Source organism: Ranitomeya imitator, chromosome 3 (assembly GCF_032444005.1).
Source record: "Ranitomeya imitator isolate aRanImi1 chromosome 3, aRanImi1.pri, whole genome shotgun sequence".
Lineage (NCBI taxonomy): Eukaryota > Metazoa > Chordata > Amphibia > Anura > Dendrobatidae > Ranitomeya > Ranitomeya imitator.
Window position 1 is genome coordinate 687,916,593 of NC_091284.1, and position 22,028 is coordinate 687,938,620.

The 22,028-nt window shown below is 47.6% G+C and overlaps 1 protein-coding gene and 1 long non-coding RNA gene across 2 annotated transcripts in view; one reads left to right on the forward strand and one right to left on the reverse strand.

Moving 5' to 3' along the window:
* Nucleotides 1–22,028, forward strand: part of LOC138670823 (uncharacterized) — a 285,272-nt gene that overhangs the window by 118,812 nt on the left and 144,432 nt on the right. The window lies entirely within an intron of this gene.
* LOC138670821 (retinol dehydrogenase 7-like) overlaps nucleotides 1–22,028 on the reverse strand; it is an 86,006-nt gene that overhangs the window by 17,891 nt on the left and 46,087 nt on the right. Inside the window, exons 3-4 of the mRNA XM_069758515.1 lie at nucleotides 11,474–11,732; nucleotides 8,907–9,070 (exon numbers count right to left, since the gene is read on the reverse strand). Of these exons, the coding sequence (XP_069614616.1) occupies nucleotides 8,907–9,070; nucleotides 11,474–11,732 (423 nt within the window). The remainder of the gene's footprint in view (nucleotides 1–8,906; nucleotides 9,071–11,473; nucleotides 11,733–22,028) is intronic.

Here is a 22,028-nt window from a genome sequence, read left to right on the forward strand (position 1 = left end):
GAGAAGCTCAGATCCAACACTGAAACATTGACAAGGAGCAAGGATAGCAGCATCAGGCGGAGTTAAGTAATGAAGCAGTTAACGAACTCACCAGAACAACTGAGGGAGGAAGCTCAGAAGCTGCAGTACCACTTGTGACCACAGGAGTGAATTCAGCCACAGAATTCACAACAGCAGACATGTTCTCCAAAAAGGCGGCGGAGATCCTTCCGCCCCATCGCCCCTATGACTGTCCTATTGATCTCTTGCCTGGTGCTGAGCCTCCCCGGGGTCGAGTCTTTCCGCTATCTCTCCCGGAGACGGAGGCAATGTCACAGTACATCCAGGAAAATCTGGCAAGAGGATTCATTAGGAAGTCAGTGTCACCTGCTGGGGCAGGGTTCTTCTTCGTGCAGAAGAAGAATGGGGAATTGCGTCCATGCATAGACTACAGGGGTCTTAATGCCATCACTGTTAAAAATAAGTATCCTTTGCCCTTGATATCTGAGCTCTTCGATAGGCTTCGGGGAGCAAGGGTATTTACTAAACTGGATCTGTGGGGTGCTTACAACCTGATTCGCATCCGTAAGGGGGACGAATGGAAGACGGCTTTTAACACCAGGGATGGGCACTATGAATATCTGGTGATGCCCTTCGGGCTCTGTAATGCCCCAGCCGTTTTCCAAGACTTTGTGAACGATATCTTCCGGGATATGCTTTCCACCTCGGTCGTGGTCTATCTGGATGATATTCTCATCTACTCTCCAGATATTGACTCCCACCGGAGAGATGTTTGCAAAGTCTTCGACCTCCTACGGGCAAACTCCCTCTATGCCAAGTTGGAGAAGTGTATGTTTGAGCAGGAGTCCTTACCTTTCCTGGGCTACATCATCTCTGCCCAGGGATTGGCTATGGATCCTGCCAAACAACAGGCTGTGATGGACTGGCAGGAACCCCATTCTCTTAAAGCGGTGCAGCGCTTTATAGGGTTCATTAATTATTATCGCCAGTTCATTCCGCACTTCTCAACTTTGGTAGCTCCCTTGGTTGCCCTCACCAAGAAGGGGGCGAATCCCAAATTGTGGTCTGAGGAGGTCTCCAAGGCCATTAACTCTGTAAAGTCACACTTCGCTAGCGCTCCCATCCTACATCGCACCGATGTTGATAAGCCATTTATCATGGAGGTGGATGCCTCTTCTGTTGGTGCTGGAGCAGTCCTCTTCCAAAAGGATGCTCAAGGTCGGAAGCATCCTTGCTTCTTTTTCTCCAAGACCTTCTCACCAGCAGAGAGGAATTATTCCATTGGGGACAGGGAGTTGCTAGCCATGAAGTTGGCTTTATCGGAGTGGAGACATCTCTTGGAGGGAGCACGTTTTCCTTTCTAAGTCTTCACAGACCATAAAAATTTAGTGTACCTGCAGACAGCCCAGCGGTTGAATTCTCGCCAGGACAGATGGTCCTTATTCTTCTCCCGGTTTCATTTCACCCTCCATTTTCTTTCTGGGGAGAAGAACATTCGGGCCGACGCTCTCTCTCGCTCCGTTGTGTCATCTGCGGAGGAGGAGGAGGAGCCTCGGCTTATTGTCCCCACCGAGAGCTTGAGAACTGTGGCTCCGGTTTCGCTAGAGTCTGTGCCCCCGGGCAAGACTTTTGTTCCATCCAGTTTGCGACCGGAGGTTCTCTCTTGGGCACACTCGTCCAGGGTGGGTGGACATTTTGGTACCAAAAGGACATCTGAGTTACTGGCGAGGACATACTGGTGGCCGCATATGGCTCGTGATGTCGCAGAGTATGTTCGGGCGTGTGTCTCTTGCGCAAAGAACAAGACTCCTCGGCAACGGCCAGCTGGTTTGCTTTATCCTCTGCCGGTGGCGGACAGGCCCTGGGAGATGGTCGGGATGGACTTTGTGGTGGGCTTACCCAAGTCTCGTAACTGCACCATTATCTGGGTGATCACCGACCATTTTTCCAAAATGGTGCACTTGGTGCCTCTTCCACGGCTACCTTCTGCACGGGCGTTGGCTGTCTTGTTCGTCAAACATATCTTTCGCCTACACGGTATGCCAGACAAAATTGTTAGTGACCGGGGTCCCCAGTTTGCGTCTCGATTCTGGAGAGAGCTTTGTCATCTACTCAGTATTGAGTTGAATCTCTCTTCGGCATATCATCCCGAGACGAATGGGTTGGTAGAGAGGGCCAACCAGACCTTGGTCACATATTTACGACATTTTGTTTCTGCCAGGCAGGATGACTGGGCATCCTTGCTACCGTGGGCAGAGTTTGCACTTAACAATGCCGTAGCCGACTCCACCGGTCAGACTCCATTCCTCCTAAATTACGGCCAGCATCCGCGTGTTCCTGTGCCCATGCCTGTGTCTTCTGCTGACTCCAGGGTGGCAGACTGGGCTGTGGAGGCACGGGACATTTGGGACCGCACGCAGGATGCCATTCGGGCCTCCAAGGAGAGAATGAGGTCCTCCGCCGATGTTCATCGGCGCCCCGCTCCGACCTTTGCTCCTGGCGACTTGGTGTGGCTCTCCGCCCGTAACATCAGGCTGCGAGTTGAGTCCACTAAGTTTGCTCCTCGCTACTTGGGTCCCTTCAAGGTTCTCGAACGGGTTAATCCTGTGGTCTACCGTTTGGCTCTTCCTCCACGCTTGGGTATCACCGACACCTTTCATGTGTCCCTCTTGAAACCCGTATACATGTCCCGGTTTTCCGAGTCATCTGCCGGGACATCGGGTTCGTCTACGGATGATTACGAGGTGAACGCTATTTTGGGGTGCAAGGTGGTACGCGGAAAAAAGTTCTATCTGGTGGATTGGAAGGGTTATGGCCCAGAGGACAGGTCATGGGAGCCTGCTGAAAACATTCGGGCCCCACAGCTCATTGCTGCCTTCGAGCGTAGCGAGGCCCAAGGAGGGGGGGCCTTAGGAGGGGGGGTAATGTTAGGTCTCGAGTTCCCGCTTCTGCACAGGGGGAATCTCGAGCCATCTCCGCTGCGGTCTCCCATTCTTATCCAGCCACAGTGGAGTCTGCTCAGCATGGACGTCGGTCCCAGCGTCTTGCTCGGTCTCACTCTGTACAGAGAGTTACTGCTGCTTCTTCAGCTTCTGCCATTAAAGCCAGTGCTGGTCAGCAGCGAGCGGACTTCTCTGGGACTAAGTCCTTGTCTGCACACACTGAGCATGCCCAGGGCAAGATCTCCCGTTGGAGATCGAGGGTCATGTGCTCAGGCTCTGCAGCACATTCCATTGGTCCTCTTGGCAGGTCTTGGAAGGGCAAAGTTTCTGTGGCCACTTCCTGTGCTGCAACTATATAAACTGCGCATGACCGCACGGCCATGCGCTAGTGTACAATTGTTAACGTGTGTATGTTGTGAGTGCAAGTCGTCCTTGGATACCCCTACCCTATTGAATATCTGTTCGTGGAAGGTGTATGGTTGCTATCTAGCGCCCGGCTTATCCTACAGCACGAATCACACATTACAGCGTCCAGTTGCTGTGACCGCCAGTACGGCGCCGTGCACTTCCTCTGTGCTTTCCTTACCCAAGCCTGGGTGGTTAGTGGCGTTCGTCAGTGCGGCACCGCATGCACTCTTGTGCCTTAATATTGTTATTTGGTTTCCTTACACACCCAGTTACGGTGTTGTGCCAGCAAGGGTCTAATCGGACTTCAATCCTAGTTGGGGTTGAGTTCGCTGACTACTTGCTCGCGCTCTATGTGCGGTACCGCGGTCCTGTGACGCAACAGGATCGCTTCCTTCACGCTGGGTGAAGTTTAACCCACGTGTGTATACTTATGAGTACCGCCATATAGTCCGTCATTACTTGGCAGCAGGTTCCATCTCTGCACGGTGGACCCCGGGCTGCGAACGCACCATACTCTATCTGTCTTATCATTTGGTGCGTTCCGCTAGCCCTAACAGCTGGACAGGGTGTTGTTCAGCCTATCCAACTAATTAATTAAACTTTAGTGCCATAAATTTTGCCAATTTCTGACTGGAGTACATTTCTGGCAGAGGGGAACATCAATTGTTTCTTATTGCACTTACAGTAACTGATGAAGGTCAAATTGGTGACAAAAACGTTTTGTTGCTGACAAATAAATTAGCTTCCAAAATATAAGTTGAGTGCCAGGTTTTATTGTATATAATTAAAGTGTTGGAACCTGCCTGGGCACCACATGTTATAAGCTGTGCACACATTTATTTACTAAACTATAGCAGAAAGTTTTGGCACTCTTGAAATTGCTACAGAAATTTAAGTTTTTCTCCAGGAAATCATTGCATTTACATATGTTTTGCTGTGCACGTTTATTTCCTTTGTGTGTAATGGATCAACAGAAAAAACAAAGAAAAAAGGTAAATTGGACATAATTTCACGCACAACACCAAAAATGGCCTGGACAAAAATGTTGACACTCTGAACTTAACATTTGGTTGCGCAATGTTAAGGTTGGCGGATTGCACTAAATTAAATTAAACTATAAAGTGCAATCCCAACCCGGCGTCCACCATGCAGAGAAGAATAACTGCTTCTAGTGTGAATATTGACAGATAAAAAACTAGCGAATGTTCCTCCTTAAACACATTGAGTTAAACTCCACACAGTCAGAATGGAACGCAGAAAACCAAACCCAAACACAAATCAGAGGTGCACAGGGAAAGGAGTGCCTACTTAGCTAACAACCGAGGGGTACAGGGAAGGTTAGTACCAGCTCAGCTAACCACTGAGGGGTACAGGGACAATAGGAAGTGTGCAACACCCTGATAGAACCACTGCTAAAGAACACGTGGGTAGAACTTGCTCTGTGGTGCAAAACTCTGTTAACCCCACAGGGAAGTATAGCATACACATGGGACAGAAAACAGCAAAAACTCACAGTTAGCAGAACACGCAGCAAACTTCTTCTCCGGAGGAGCCGGAATTCTAATGGCTAGATGCCAGCCCTGAACTCACACAGCCAATCTCCTCTCCGAAGGTGACAGAATTCTATTGCCACAGGGCCAGCACTGAACACTTGATGACACGGATCACTGATGTCCCACTGGTAGCGGATAGGGTGAAAATCACACCAAATGCACAGACAGGGCGATTGCGTATCCACCCTCTCCCACACCAAACACAAGTGACGCTAGCATACCTGCATGCTTCAAAGGTAGCCCTTTATGCCCCAGACTCCACCCAGTCGGACAGGGCGTCGGCCGTGTCCCAATCCAGAGCTGCCACATCACCAGAGCAGAAAGCATCCAAGCACCAATGACTATGGGTCCTTAATACTAAAGTCCTGGATCATACCGGGAGAAAAAAAAATATTCACAAATATGGGTCCAAGCACCAATGACAAGGTGCCACATCACGGATATGCTCAGTTAGGTGAATTCTGGTCTTATACTCCAGAGAGTGGGGCTTCCACTGAATACCACTGGTTACCATAGACTTTAGCTTGAGAGCCAGCAGTAACCACACATATAACAGGAGCCTGATCAAAATGCCGGGACCAACGTCTGCTCTAAGCAGTAGACCCAGCAGCCAGACCTGAATGGGAGACCAGAGCAACAAACAGTGCCTGCGATACATCCCACCCGGCCTCTAACACACACCCTTTGGAATAAATAATTGCAAATAACCGCTTCCTATAACCATCAACAAGCTTCTTACACCTCTGATCTGGAATTTTGTACCATTCTTCTTTTGCAAACTGCTCCAGTTCTCACATACTTGAAGGGTGACATCTCCCAGTAGCAATTTTAAGATACAGTTAGGGCCAGAAATATTTGGACAGTGACACAATTTTCGCAAGTTGGGCTCTGCATGCCACCACATTGGATTTGAAATGAAACCTCTACAACAGAATTCAAGTGCAGATTGTAACGTTTAATTTGAAGGGTTGAACAAAAATATCTGATAGAAAATGTAGGAATTGTACACATTTCTTTACAAACACTCCACATTTTAGGAGGTTAAAAATAATTGGACAAATAAACATAACCCAAACAAAATATTTTTATTTTCAATATTTTGTTGCAAATCCTTTGGAGGCAATCACTGCCTTAAGTCTGGAACCCATGGACATCACCAAACGCTGGGTTTCCTCCTTCTTAATGCTTTGCCAGGCCTTTACAGCCGCAGCCTTCAGGTCTTGCTTGTTTGTGGGTCTTTCCGTCTTAAGTCTGGATTTGAGCAAGTGAAATGCATGCTCAATTGGGTTTAGATCTGGAGATTGACTTGGCCATTGCAGAATGTTCCACTTTTTGGCACTCATGAACTCCTGGGTAGCTTTGGATGTATGCTTGGGGTCATTGTCCATCTGTACTATGAAGCGCCGTCCAATCAACTTTGCAGCATTTGGCTGAATCTGGGCTGAAAGTATATCCCGGTACACTTCAGAATTCATCCGGCTACTCTTGTCTGCTCTTATGTCATCAATAAACACAAGTGACCCAGTGCCATTGAAAGCCATGCATGCCCATGCCATCACGTTGCCTCCACCATGTTTTACAGAGGATGTGGTGTGCCTTGGATCATGTGCCGTTCCCTTTCTTCTCCAAACTTTTTTCTTCCCATCATTCTGGTACAGGTTGATCTTTGTCTCATCTGTCCATAGAATACTTTTCCAGAACTGAGCTGGCTTCTTGAGGTGTTTTTCTGCAAATTTAACTCTGGCCTGTCTATTTTTGGTATTGATGAATGGTTTGCATCTAGATGTGAACCCTTTGTATTTACTGTCATGGAGTCTTCTCTTTACTGTTGACTTAGAGACAGATACACCTACTTCACTGAGAGTGTTCTGGACTTCAGTTGATGTTGTGAACGGGTTCTTCTTCACCAAATTAAGTATGCAGCGATCATCCACCACTGTTGTCATCCGTGGTCGCCCAGGCCTTTTTGAGTTCCCAAGCTCACCAGTCAATTCCTTTTTTCTCAGAATGTACCCAACTGTTGATTTTGCTACTCCAAGCATGTCTGCTATCTCTCTGATGGATTTTTTCTTTTTTTTCAGCCTCAGGATGTTCTGCTTCACCTCAATTGAGAGTTCCTTTGACCGCATGTTGTCTGCTCACAGCAACAGCTTCCAAATGCAAAACCACACACCTGGAATCCACCCCTGACCTTTTAACTACTTCATTGATTACAGGTTAACGAGGGAGACGCCTTCAGAGTTAATTGCAGCCCTTAGAGTCCATTGTCCAATTACTTTTGGTCCCTTGAAAAAGAGGACGCTATGCATTACAGAGCTATGATTTCTAAACCCTTTCTCCGATTTGGATGTGGAAACTATCATATTGCAGCTGGGAGTGTGCACTTTCAGCCCATATTATATATATAATTGTATTTCTGAACATGTTTTTGTAAACAGCTAAAATAACAAAACTTGTGTCACTGTCCAAATATTTCTGGCCCTAACTGTATCTCCAAAGGTGTTCAATGACATTTAGATCCTGACTCATTTCTGGCCACTTCAGAACTATCCAGTGCTTTGTTTCTATCCTTTTCAAGATGTCTTGTTGCTTCTGGCACTGGGTGTCTTGACTGTGGGCAAGGCATCATGAAATCTCAAGATTGCCAAAGGATTTTGGGTTGCAATGCAGTGCTCAGTGTCAGAAAGCTGTGTTTTTATCCAAGGTAATGGGTCTTCCAGGAGTACAATGACCCCAAACATAGTTCAAGAAGCTCCCAGAAAAGGATGGAAATCACTGGAGAGTTCTGAATGGCTAACAATGAGTCCAGATCCAAATCCCAATGGGCACCTGTGGAGAGAACTGAAAATTGCTGTTTGGAGAAGGCACCCTTCAAATATGAGAGACCTAGAGTAGTTTGCAAATGAAGTGTGGTCCAAAATTCCATTTGAGAGTTGTAAGAATCTTGTTGATGGTTATTGGAAGTGATTGATTGCAGTTATTTATTCCAAAGGGCATGCAACCAAATACGAAATTGAGGGTGTCAACTATTTTTTCCTGCCCATTTTGGGGGTTTTAGGTAAAATTATTTCCAATTTGCCTTTTTTAGCTGTTTGTTTTAGTGTTGTTCCATTACACTCTAAGGAAATAAACAGGTGTATAACAAACCGTATAATTGCAATAATTTTCTGGGAAAAATACTTAATTTTCTGGAACAATTAAGGCTACTTTCACACTAGCATCGTACGACGCACGTCGCAATGCGTCGTTTTGGAGAAAAAAACGCATCCTGCAAAGTTGTCTGCAGGATGCGTTTTTTCCCCATAGACTAACATTAGCGATGCATTGCGACGCATTGCCACACGTTGCAACCGTCATGCGACGGTTACGTCGTGTTGTGGTGGACCGTCGGAACAAAAAAACGTTGCTTGCAACGTTTTTTTTGTTCGTCGTGTCCGCCATTTCCGACCGCGCATACGTGGCCGGAACTCCGCTCCCTCCTCCCCGCAACTTAAAATGGGTCAGCGGATGCGTTGTAATAATGCATCCGCTGCCCCCGTTGTGCTGCATTGTCACAGGATGCGTCGGTACATCGGCCCGACGCACTGCGACGGACCGACGCCGACGCTAGTGTGAAAGTAGTCTTAAAGGGTTCCAACACTTTCGGACATGACTGTATTTCTCTATTATCTGCATATTAGTTTCCACGATGCAGTGACAGCTTCATCTTATGATCAAAATCAACATTGCCTGATGAACCCTATTGAATTACTTGTCTGTCATTTTGACTAGAAGGATAAATCTATTTTTGTCAAATGTGATGAATGCTACCATGGAGGTTTTTAACAGAGCATCCAATACATATGTTAACATAGTCCATGTTATTTATTACCTTCATGTTTGGCAAAATTAAAGTGATATTTTTAAGTAGATCTGGTTTCTTGGATCCCTATCATCTGTTTCTATTTCTACTGGGCTTTTCCAACTAAGGTTTTCTGAACTGTATCTATAGCTATCAACTTACATTGCTCATAGTATTGCTTGCCATAGATCTCTTTGATTTCTGTGGAGAGATTTCCCCAGAGACGCTTTAAGTTATTTACATGAGCATCAGTTGAGAGTATCATTGTTTGGAAAGCACCTGGTTCTACTATAGAGACCTTTACTCCAAACTCACGTAGTTCCCTCCTGTAGATAAAAAGAACAACATTGTTATAGTTAGTGTGCAGATCCATTTACAAGCATCATTTTAAAACCAACTGCTTAATATTGTGTAGGTTCCTCTCATGTCGGCAAAACAACTCTGACCTGTTGTCCATCTAATACACACAGGGTAGGGAAGAAAAAGTTATGTTGAAAACTGAAGAGACCCAGTAACAACTCTAAAACACCCAGGTCTTTCTCATCTTTCTCCACTGGGTTCCAGGTGAGAGAATGGAAAAAGAACAAGGGGGTAGCAGATGGTCTACAGGATCACCTGACTGATCTCTTCTTCTTCTACAAGTAGTGTATGATGGTGACAGGAGCTGTCATACCCATCTTCCTCTAATGTGAATGTGTGGTCATGTAAATAAAGTTTACGTGTATCCTATTACTATTGATATGGTTATTATAATGTGTACATGTTTTATATCTACTCTGTATGTTTTGATGCTGTGATCAGATCAGGGAGAGATATGAAGGATAGGATTGGGTATAGTTCAGTGGGGCACACTAGAGTTAGTGAACTGGAGTATCAGTATAGAAATAGTTTTTCTAAGGGAGTTACAGTTTAGTGGGGGAACTAATAGGTTAAGTTAGGTTCACATGTCAAGCAGTGACAGCATAGTGGGAGAGGCCAGAGCAATATTAGTTGGGGCACTTCCTGAGGTGAGATAGTTAGTGAGAGAGTGGAGTAAGAACCGTGACGTTGTGTCGGTGGAGATTAAGAGAAGAAATCCAGCAGTCCAGAGCCTACGGGGCTAAAAGTTGCATGAGCACGAGAGGACTAAGGCAGCATGAAAGTGACAGCGACTAGGCTTAAAGGGAAATCCTGGGACGTCCAAGACCTACGATCTGAGAAGGATTGGCAGCAGCATCCTTTAGTTTCACCCTTGGAGGGGAAAATGCATGGGGAATTCCAGTCATGAGCTAGTTTGACTAGTCGGGAAGCTGCGGTACCGAAGGATACGGTGTGGGATGGAGAGGTTTTAGGAAAACCAAGGGACAACACAGAGGAAGGAATGTTTATGTTTTGTGAAGATGGCTGTGGGGTGTCTGTAACTAAACTGGATGAGCTAAGTAAAGTGGTTGTGTTGAAAATGAACTTGGACTCTGATTATCATTACGTGATGCTGAAGAACTCTGGGACGCTGCAATCTGAGGTGGACTCTAACTCAAAAGTGAGTGATTGGCGTTCCACACACATCGCACAGCTACCGGGACAGTATGTATTATTTGTGGGGTGCCAGAGGGTGGAAACACAACAACCCCTCACCATGGCTACCTCCAGGACCCCCTTACAAGTAGCACACCAGTGGTCCCACTTTACTCAACATGTCATAAACACTTCGGCCTCCACATGGATGGCATGAGAATGCTGACAACTTCAAAACATGGCACGTCTTGACCTCTCATATAACTATTACATACAGCAGATTTAATATGTCTACACACCTTATGCCAGGTTTTTGTCATGTAATAAAAATCATACCAAGAAGAATCAAATAATTTCAGAACTTTTTCCACCTTTAATATCGCGTATATTGATTACAATTCAATTGAAGAACAAACTAAAATTTTGTCGGGTACGAGAAGTAAAATAAAGCACAAAAATAATGTGGCTGCATAAATATGCACTAATACTTTGTTGAAGCAGTTTTTGATTTCATGACGGCATTCAGGGTTTTTTTTTGAGTAGGAGTCCGTCAACATGACGCTTCTGCAATTGGCAATCAATGCCTACTCTTCCTTACAGTAATACTTCAAATCTGTCAGATTGCAAGGGCATCTCCTGTGTACAGTGCACTGTTCAAGTGATCCAACAGAATATCAACTGGGTCTGGTCTCTGGCTGGGCCATTCCAAAACTTTGATCTTTTTCTGGCAAAGCTTTTCTTTTTTTATTTCGGATTCACGCCTAGGGTTGTCGTAAAAAGTGAAATTCCTATTCATAATTTTAGCAGAGACCTCATAGATTTAATGTAAAATTGACTGATAATTGTAACTGATTACAATTAACATGAGTGCAAATGTGATTGACACTTTCTGAACACAAGAACATCTCCAATTATAAGAGGATGTTCATACATGCAACTTCATTATTTTAATTTTGTTGTTTTTATTTTTCCCTTCAAAATGATTTCTGTTTGTATCTCAATGGAATTGTACAGATTTTCGGTGACATAAAATGTTGAAAAAGTTCTGAAATGATTCTTCCTGGTATGATGATTTTACATGACAAAAACCTGTCACTTAAACAGGGGTGTATAGAATTTTTATATCCAGTGTATGTGCTTAAATGAACATGAAGCAAGATGTAAAGCAGGGCATATTAGCAGCCATATGCACTACTCTTACCAATGTTACGTTTGACACAATTTCTCAAACTTACCTTAAACTATCAGAGAAAGCCTCCACACCAAACTTTGACAGGCAATATCCTCCACCAGCAAATGACAGTCTTCCCATAACACTAGATACGTTAACAATACGTCCTTTGGCTTTTCTTAAAAGGGGCAGTAGATGTAAAGTCACATCAACCATACCAATCAAATTCACATTCAGAACCTTGAGAAAATCTTCCTTTTTTTGCCATTCATTGGGAGCATTAGCAAGGCCATATCCTGCATTATTAACTAAACCCCAGAGCCCTGCAATGTAGAAAAAAAAAAACAATGAGAAAAAAATCTATACAATGAAAAAGAATTTCAATGTCTTTCTGGGAATATCTTGCTCATCTCCAAACTTGAAGCAAATCTGTCAGTAGGCTCAACCCTCATAAGCTGTCTACTTTAGCATGCAGGTCATAGAGTTGAAATAAATTGATACATTAACATCTGTGATGGGATGTTTTATTGCAGGAAAATTCACCTTTCTCTTTATATGTAAATGAGCAATGAAGATCCCTGGGCAGGGCACAGATCTCCTTGACAGTGAAAGGGGGTTGTTACCAGTGTGAGACATAATGACTGATAGTATGTTCTCCTGATCTCACTGTGCCTGATTATTACTAACACAGTGCAGCAGAGCTGAACTTTGCTCATTACAAACATATCTCCAGCTCATAGTGCTATCAGCTCTGCTGTAAAGCTGTGTCTGAATACAGCTAACCCTACTTCAGCTTCCTTCTCACATGCAGCCAGTGTAGAGTTAGAGTACAACTGAGCTGACAGCACTGTGAGAGGAGAGCTACCACTGCAGATATATTTGTAATGAGACAAAATTCAGCTTTGCTAAACTGTGTTAGTTGCAATCACACACAACTCTGCAGTGAGATCAGAAGAAGAATGGGAACTGAGCTGCATGGGAGACTAGTACAAATAGTGAGTTACTTGCAGCTTCTCCCTGCCTGATTACCTTGAGTGACAGGTTTCTCACTGTGTGCATGTATAGGGGAAGACCTGTCAGTCATTGGAAGTGGGAGGAGAGAATCTATTGGGATCCCACTAATCTGACTAGTCTCTCATGCGTCTTGATCTCTGTCGGTTTTTAAAGGGAACCTGTCACCCCCCAGGCGTTTTTAACTAAAAGAGTCACCTTGTGCAGCAGTAATGCTGCATTCTGACAAGGTGGCTCTTTTAGTTCTGGGTGCTGTAACTGCCGAAATAATCAGTTTTGTAATTTGTCCTAAATACCTTTTCTTCAGTCAAGGAGGCAGGCCTTTCCCCACTGCTTGCTGCAGATGCCACACAGCCATCACTCAAATCTTCTTGGCACCGGGCGCCGCCTCCTCTCTGCTGTTTTGAAGTGAGCCGGCACATGTGCTCTTTTCTCCTGCCTTGGGCAGGCGCAGTGAGCGCTGCCCGTCTGTCCTCATATGCAGTCCAGCTGACTGCGCCTGTGCAGACGCCCTGCCTGTGAATCCCAGCCAGTGTCTTCTTATTTATTCATACTACGGGGCTGGGATTCAGAGGCAGGGTGTCCGCACAGGCGCAGTCAGCTGGACTGCATATGAGGACAGACGGGCAGCGCTCACTGCGCCTGCCCAAGGCAGGAGAAAAGAGCGCAGGTGCCGGCTCATTTCAAAACAGCAGTTCTTCTGTCAAGGTGGCTCTTTTAGTTAAAAACGCCTGGGGGGTGACAGGTTCCCTTTAAAAGCCGCCAGAGATCAAGACACATGGGAGACTAGTCAGATTAGTGGGATCCCAATAGATTCTCTCCTCCCACTTCCAATGATTGCTGACAGGTCTTCCCCTATACATGAACACAGTGAGAAACCTGTCACTCAAGGGAATCAGGCAGGGAGAAGCTGCAAGTGACTCACTATTTGTACTAGTTTCCCATGCAGCTCGGTTCCCATTCTTCTTCTGATCTCACTGCAGAGTTGTGTGTGATTGCAACTAACACAGTTTAGCAAAGCTGAATTTTGTCTCATTACAAATATATCTGCAGTGGTAGCTCTCCTCTAACAGTGCTGTCAGCTCATTTCAAAACAGCGTTGAGGAGGCGGCGCCCGGCGCCAAGAAGATTCGCGTGACAACGGTGTGGCATCTGCAGCAGGGGGGAAAGGCCTGCCTCCTTGACTGAAGAAAAGGTATTTAGGACAAAGTACAAAACTGATTATTTCGGCAGTTACAGCACCCAGAACTAAAAGAGCCACCTTGTCAGAATGCAGCATTACTACTGCACAAGGTGGCTCTTTTAGTTGAAAACACCTGGGGGGGGGGGTGACAGGTTCACTTTAACCCCTTTACCCCCAAGGGTGGTTTGCACGTTATGGACCGGGCCAATTTTTACAATTCTGACCACTGTCCCTTTATGAGGTTATAACTCTGGAACGCCTCAACGGATCCTGGTGATTCTGACATTGTTTTCTCATGACATATTGTACTTCATGATAGTGGTAAAATTTATTTGGTATTACCTTCGTTTATTTGTGAAAAAAACAGAAATTTGGCAAAAATTTAGAAAATTTAGCAATTTTCCAACTTTGAATTTTTATGCAATTAAATCACAGAGATATGTCACACAAAATACTTAATAAGTAACATTTCCCACATGTCTACATTACATCAGCAAAATTTTGGAACCAAAATTTTTTTTTGTTAGGGAGTTATAAGGGTTAAAAGTTGACCAGCAATTTTTCATTTTTACAACACCATTATATTTTAGGGACCACATCTCATTTAAAGTCATTTTGAGGGGTCTATTGTTAGGAGTCGAGTTTCCTCTGCTGCACAGGGGGAATCTCGATCCGTGTCTGCTGTGGTCTCCCATTCAGCATCGGCCGCAGCAGGGTCTGCTCAGCAGAGACGTCGCTCCCAGCGTCTCGCTGAGGCTGATTCTGTGCATAGGGTCACCACTGCCTTTTCTGGCTTTCCTATCATACCCTGCACTGATCTGCGGCGAGCGGGTCTCTCTGGGACTAAGTCCTTATTTGCACACACTGAGCATGCCCAGGGCAAGGTCTCCCATTGGAGGTCGAGGGTCACATGTTCGGTCACATGTTCAGGTACTGCAGCGCATCCCATTGGTCCTCCAGGAAGGTCCTGAAAGGGCAAAACTTCGGTAGCAGCTTCCTGTGCTGCAACTATATAAACTGCGCATGACCGCACGGCCATGCGCTAGTATTGTCTTATGTTATGTGCTTTGCGCCAGTGTGGTCACATGTATGTGTGTTCAGGGACCCGGCTGAAATAAGCCCCTAGAATGCTGGCTCCTCCGGCGAGGAGATTGAGTCTGAGTGTATTCAGGGACCCGGCTGAAATAAGCCCCTAGAATGCTGGCTCCTCCGACAAGGAGTTTTGTGTGTTTGTGTGACCACTGACTGCTCTCTGTTTGGGCAGTTAGCCTGTGCCTCTGTGGAGTCTAGCAGGGCACAGTGCTTTCCTTTCACGGCTACTCAGTGAATTAACTGAGTTAGTCTATACCGCCATATAGCTCCGCCGTTTGCTAGCAGCAGGTACTCCTGCACGGTGGACCCCGGGCTGCGAACGCACCAATATCAATAAACATCTCTATTTACTCGGTGCGTTCCGCTAGCCCTAACAAAATACTAGCGCCAGGGTCTGGCTAGTAAATGGCGGACATTCAGCAATCTTTGTGGTATATCCAGCAGCTGGAGGGTAGGTTGGCGGCTCTCGAGAGCTCAACCTCAGCTGTGGATGTTACCGCAGTTGCTGTACAGGCTGCTAGCGTGGCTGCAGCAACCTTGTCCACTGCCACCCCTGTTCCGACGTTATCTCGCCTCCCGCTGCCAGAAAAATTTTCTGGAAATAGCAAAACTTGTAGGGGATTCGTGAGTCAGTGCTCTATTCACCTCGAGCTCCTGGCTGCACGTTTTCCTACAGAGCGGGCTAAGGTGGGATTTATTGTGTCTCTTTTGTCGGACAGGGCGTTGGAGTGGGCTACGCCGCTGTGGGAGCGTGGTAATCATGTGGTGCAGAGTGCTCCGTTGTTCCTGAGTACTCTGAAAAAGGTCTTTTTAGGACCTCAAGTCACCCATGACACAGCGCTCCAACTACTGGCATTAACTCAGGGTGAGTCCTTGGTCAGCCATTTTTCCGTTCGCTTCCGTACTTTAGCTTCCGAGCTGGAGTGGTCGGATAAAGCCCTTATCCCCATATTTTGGAGGGGCCTGGCTGACCACATTAAGGACGCTCTGGCCACTAGGGAGATTCCTGCCACACTGGAGGAGTTAATAACTGTCTCTACTCGTATTGACCTCCATTTTAACGAGCGGAGGTTGGAGCGAGCCCAGTGTAGGCAGAGGTTTCGGCTGGCTCCCACCTTCGCCAAACCTTTGGAATCTCCAGTCCAGGCATCCGAGTCACATGAGGCCTTAGAGGTGACACGAGCGGGATCCAAGTCTCAGTCCGCTCGTGCACATAAGGTTCGTCATGTTTGCCAGCAGTCAGGACGTCTTGCCTCCAAGGGTCCTCAGCAGTCGGGGAAACGTCAGCGTCTAGTGGCAGTTGGAGGAGGTACACTAGACACGGCGACGTTTGCCTCAAAGTTGTCCTTCAAGGGGACAATTACCATAGGCCCATCCACTCTTATGGTCGAGCTATGCGTGGATTCTGGGGCAGAGGGTAACTTTATGTCTTACGCTTTTGCCCAGGGTCACGCAATACCCTTGGTGATGCTCGCCAAGCCAGTAACCGTTCGAGTGGTAAATGAGTCAACACTACCTTCACAGATTACCCACCAAACCATTCCTTTCACGCTATCTGTGTCTCCATCACATCAGGAGATAATCTCCCTATTAGTCATTCCTGAGGGAATTGATGAGGTCCTGTTGGGGATACCATGGCTTCGCTACCATTCTCCTCATATTGAGTGGTCCTCTGGGAGAATTTTGGGATGGAGTAAATCCTGCGAGGGTAGATGTCTGAGGGAGTGCGTTCAGGTTGCTACTTCACAGGTACCCGCAGATCTTTCCTCTCTCCCCAAGCACTATTGGCCCTATGCAGACGTGTTCTCCAAAAGAGCTGCGGAGACCCTTCCGCCTCACCGCCCCTATGACTGTCCTATTGACCTCTTGCCTGGTGCTCAGCCTCCCCGGGGTCGAGTCTATCCGTTATCTCTCCCGGAGACGGAGGCAATGTCCCAGTACATCCAAGAGAATCTGGCAAGAGGATTCATTAGGAAGTCAGTGTCACCGGCAGGGGCTGGGTTCTTCTTCGTACAGAAGAAGACTGGAGACTTACGTCCATGCATAGACTACAGGGGTCTTAACGCCATCACCGTTAAGAACAAGTACCCATTACCCCTGATATCTGAGCTGTTTGATAGGCTACGGGGAGCGAGGGTATTTACAAAGTTAGATCTGCGGGGTGCTTACAACCTGATTCGCATCCGTGAGGGGGATGAATGGAAGACGGCTTTTAACACCAGGGATGGGCACTATGAATATCTGGTGATGCCCTTCGGGCTCTGTAATGCCCCAGCCGTTTTCCAAGACTTTGTGAACGACATCTTCCGGGATATGCTCACCACCTTGGTCGTAGTCTATCTGGATGATATTCTCATCTTCTCTCCAGATATTGACTCCCATCGGAGAGATGTTCGCAAAGTCTTCGACCTCTTACGGGCAAACTCCCTCTACGCCAAGTTGGAGAAGTGTGTGTTTGAGCAGGAGTCCGTGCCTTTCCTTGGTTATATCATCTCTGCCCAGGGTTTGGCTATGGATCCTGCCAAGCTACAGGCTGTAATGGACTGGCAGGAACCCCATTCTCTTAAAGCGGTGCAGCGCTTTATGGGGTTCATTAATTACTATCGCCAGTTGATTCCACACTTCTCAACTTTGGTAGCTCCCTTGGTTGCCCTCACCAAGAAGGGAGCAAATCCCAAGTTGTGGTCAGAGGAGGTCTCCAAAGCCTTTCTCTCGATCAAGTCACACTTCGCTAGCGCTCCCATCCTACATCGCCCCGATGTTGATAAACCATTTATCTTGGAGGTGGATGCCTCATCCGTTGGTGCTGGAGCAGTCCTTTTCCAAAAGGATGCTCAAGGTCGGAAGCATCCTTGCTTCTTCTTCTCCAAGACCTTCACACCAGCGGAGAGGAATTATTCCATCGGGGACAGGGAGTTGCTAGCCATGAAGTTGGCTTTTTCAGAGTGGAGACATCTCTTGGAGGGAGCTCGCTTTCCCTTCCAAGTCTTCACTGACCACAAGAACTTGGTATATCTGCAAACGGCCCAGCGGCTGAATTCTCGTCAGGCTAGATGGTCCCTGTTCTTCTCCCGGTTCCATTTTACTCTCCATTTCCTCTCCGGGGAGAAGAACATTCGTGCTGACGCTCTCTCCCGCTCCGTAGTGTCATCGGAGGAGGAGGAGGAGCCTCGGCTTATTGTCCCTTCTGAGAGCCTGAGAACTGTAGCTCTGGTTTCGCTAGAGTCTGTGCCCCTGGGCAAGACTTTCGTACCAGCTAACTTGCGACCGGAGGTTCTCTCTTGGGCTCACTCCTCCAGAGTGGGTGGGCATTTTGGGACCAAGAGGACATTTGAGCTTTTGGCGACAACATACTGGTGGCCGCATATGGCCCGAGATGTCACGGACTATATTCAGGCGTGCGTTTCTTGCGCCCAGAATCGGTCTCCTAGGCAACGGCCTGCTGGGTTGCTTTATCCTCTACCGGTGGCAGACAGGCCCTGGGAGATGGTCGGGATGGACTTTGTGGTGGGCTTACTCAAGTCGCGTGGCTGCTCCATTATTTGGGTTGTCACCGACCATTTCTCTAAGATGGTGCATTTGGTGCCGCTTCCTCGGTTACCCTCAGCACGGGCCTTGGCGGTGTTGTTCATCAAGCACGTTTTCCGATTGCATGGTATGCCTGATAAGATTGTCAGCGATCGGGGTCCCCAGTTCGCGTCTCGGTTTTGGAGAGAGCTCTGTCGTTTACTCAGCATAGAGTTAAACCTCTCCTCTGCATACCATCCCGAGACAAATGGGTTGGTGGAGAGAACCAACCAGACTCTGGTAACATATTTGCGACATTTCATCTCTGCTAGGCAGGATGACTGGGCATCTTTGCTACCTTGGGCGGAATTTGCCTTGAACAACACCGTAGCCGATTCCACTGGTCAAACACCTTTTCTCCTTAATTACGGCCAGCATCCGTGTGTCCCTGTGCCCATGCCCGTGTCATCCACCGATTCTAGGGTGGCAGACTGGGCGGTGGAGGCACGTGACATCTGGGACCGCACACAGGATGCCATCCGGGCCTCCAAGGAGAGAATGAGGGTTTCGGCTGATACACACCGGCGCCCCGCTCCGGTCTTTGCTCCTGGTGACTTAGTGTGGCTCTCCGCCCGTAACATCAGGCTGCGAGTTGAGTCCACTAAGTTTGCTCCTCGCTGCATTGGCCCGTTTAAGGTTCTGGAACAGGTCAACCCTGTGGTCTACCGTTTGGCTATTCCTCCACGCCTTGGTATCACCGATACTTTTCACGTTTCCCTCTTAAAGCCCGTTCGTTTGTCCCGGTTTTCTGAGTCATCTGCTGGGACATCGGGTTCATCCACGGATGAGTTTGAGGTGAATGCTATTGTGGGGTGCAAGATGGTACGTGGCAAGAAATTTTATCTGGTGGACTGGAAGGGTCACGGCCCAGAGGATAGAACCTGGGAGCCTGTGGAGCACATTCGGGCTCCGCTGCTTATTGCAGCTTTTGAGCGTAGTGAGGCTCAAGGAGGGGGGGGCCCTAGAAGGGGGGGGTAATGTTAGGAGTCGAGTTTCCTCTGCTGCATGCTATGCGTGGATTCTGGGGCAGAGGGTAACTTTATGTCTTCCGCTTTTGCCCAGGGTCACGCAATACCCTTGGTGATGCTCGCCAAGCCAGTAACCGTTCGAGTGGTAAATGAGTCAACACTACCTTCACAGATTACCCACCAAACCATTCCTTTCACGCTATCTGTGTCTCCATCACATCAGGAGATAATCTCCCTATTAGTCATTCCTGAGGGAATTGATGAGGTCCTGTTGGGGATACCATGGCTTCGCTACCATTCTCCTCATATTGAGTGGTCCTCTGGGAGAATTTTGGGATGGAGTAAATCCTGCGAGGGTAGATGTCTGAGGGAGTGCGTTCAGGTTGCTACTTCACAGGTACCCGCAGATCTTTCCTCTCTCCCCAAGCACTATTGGCCCTATGCAGACGTGTTCTCCAAAAGAGCTGCGGAGACCCTTCCGCCTCACCGCCCCTATGACTGTCCTATTGACCTCTTGCCTGGTGCTCAGCCTCCCCGGGGTCGAGTCTATCCGTTATCTCTCCCGGAGACGGAGGCAATGTCCCAGTACATCCAAGAGAATCTGGCAAGAGGATTCATTAGGAAGTCAGTGTCACCGGCAGGGGCTGGGTTCTTCTTCGTACAGAAGAAGACTGGAGACTTACGTCCATGCATAGACTACAGGGGTCTTAACGCCATCACCGTTAAGAACAAGTACCCATTACCCCTGATATCTGAGCTGTTTGATAGGCTACGGGGAGCGAGGGTATTTACAAAGTTAGATCTGCGGGGTGCTTACAACCTGATTCGCATCCGTGAGGGGGATGAATGGAAGACGGCTTTTAACACCAGGGATGGGCACTATGAATATCTGGTGATGCCCTTCGGGCTCTGTAATGCCCCAGCCATTTTCCAAGACTTTGTGAACGACATCTTCCGGGATATGCTCACCACCTTGGTCGTAGTCTATCTGGATGATATTCTCATCTTCTCTCCAGATATTGACTCCCATCGGAGAGATGTTCGCAAAGTCTTCGACCTCTTACGGGCAAACTCCCTCTACGCCAAGTTGGAGAAGTGTGTGTTTGAGCAGGAGTCCGTGCCTTTCCTTGGTTATATCATCTCTGCCCAGGGTTTGGCTATGGATCCTGCCAAGCTACAGGCTGTAATGGACTGGCAGGAACCCCATTCTCTTAAAGCGGTGCAGCGCTTTATGGGGTTCATTAATTACTATCGCCAGTTCATTCCACACTTCTCAACTTTGGTAGCTCCCTTGGTTGCCCTCACCAAGATGGGAGCAAATCCCAAGTTGTGGTCAGAGGAGGTCTCCAAAGCCTTTCTCTCGATCAAGTCACACTTCGCTAGCGCTCCCATCCTACATCGCCCCGATGTTGATAAACCATTTATCTTGGAGGTGGATGCCTCATCCGTTGGTGCTGGAGCAGTCCTTTTCCAAAAGGATGCTCAAGGTCGGAAGCATCCTTGCTTCTTCTTCTCCAAGACCTTCACACCAGCGGAGAGGAATTATTCCATCGGGGACAGGGAGTTGCTAGCCATGAAGTTGGCTTTTTCAGAGTGGAGACATCTCTTGGAGGGAGCTCGCTTTCCCTTCCAAGTCTTCACTGACCACAAGAACTTGGTATATCTGCAAACGGCCCAGCGGCTGAATTCTCGTCAGGCTAGATGGTCCCTGTTCTTCTCCCGGTTCCATTTTACTCTCCATTTCCTCTCCGGGGAGAAGAACGTTCGTGCTGACGCTCTCTCCCGCTCCGTAGTGTCATCGGAGGAGGAGGAGGAGCCTCGGCTTATTGTCCCTTCTGAGAGCCTGAGAACTGTAGCTCTGGTTTCGCTAGAGTCTGTGCCCCTGGGCAAGACTTTCGTACCAGCTAACTTGCAACCGGAGGTTCTCTCTTGGGCTCACTCCTCCAGAGTGGGTGGGCATTTTGGGACCAAGAGGACATTTGAGCTTTTGGCGAGAACATACTGGTGGCCGCATATGGCCCGAGATGTCACGGACTATATTCAGGCGTGCGTTTCTTGCGCCCAGAATCGGTCTCCTCGGCAACGGCCTGCTGGGTTGCTTTATCCTCTACCGGTGGCAGACAGGCCCTGGGAGATGGTCGGGATGGACTTTGTGGTGGGCTTACTCAAGTCGCGTGGCTGCTCCATTATTTGGGTTGTCACCGACCATTTCTCTAAGATGGTGCATTTGGTGCCGCTTCCTCGGTTACCCTCAGCACGGGCCTTGGCGGTGTTGTTCATCAAGGCAAAGCAAAAAAAAAGGGAAGAAGCCAGCACTGCTTATGGTCAGAACGCAATAACTGAAGTGCAATTGCACATAAATTCTAACTGTATTTCAAATATGAGACATTTAGCAAACAATTGATCAATTCTTTGAGCTACCCCGCCACTTCACGGCAATCTCATAATGGGGCAGTCCTAATCTTCGTATTTTATTTTCGTTGTGCCATTATGGCTTCCTGAATGTATAAAAAAAAAAAGGACCACATTAAATGCGAACTGTACCTGGAGCATTTTCAGAATCACTCCCTTGGTGCCAGGAAAGGCAAGCGCAGGTAAAGGCCGATCAGGTCCAGTGCGGACATTTCAGATCTGGCTTCCACACTGCCAAACCCGCACCAAAGATGAAGGGTGAGACAGGCTGAGACACAGGTGCACAATTAACTTGAGCCTGAGGCGGGGCAGGGCTGCTGTGTGTGTGCACAGCAGCCTATCAATCACAGTGAACACAGAAAGAATGGCGCACATAACCCAGCGTG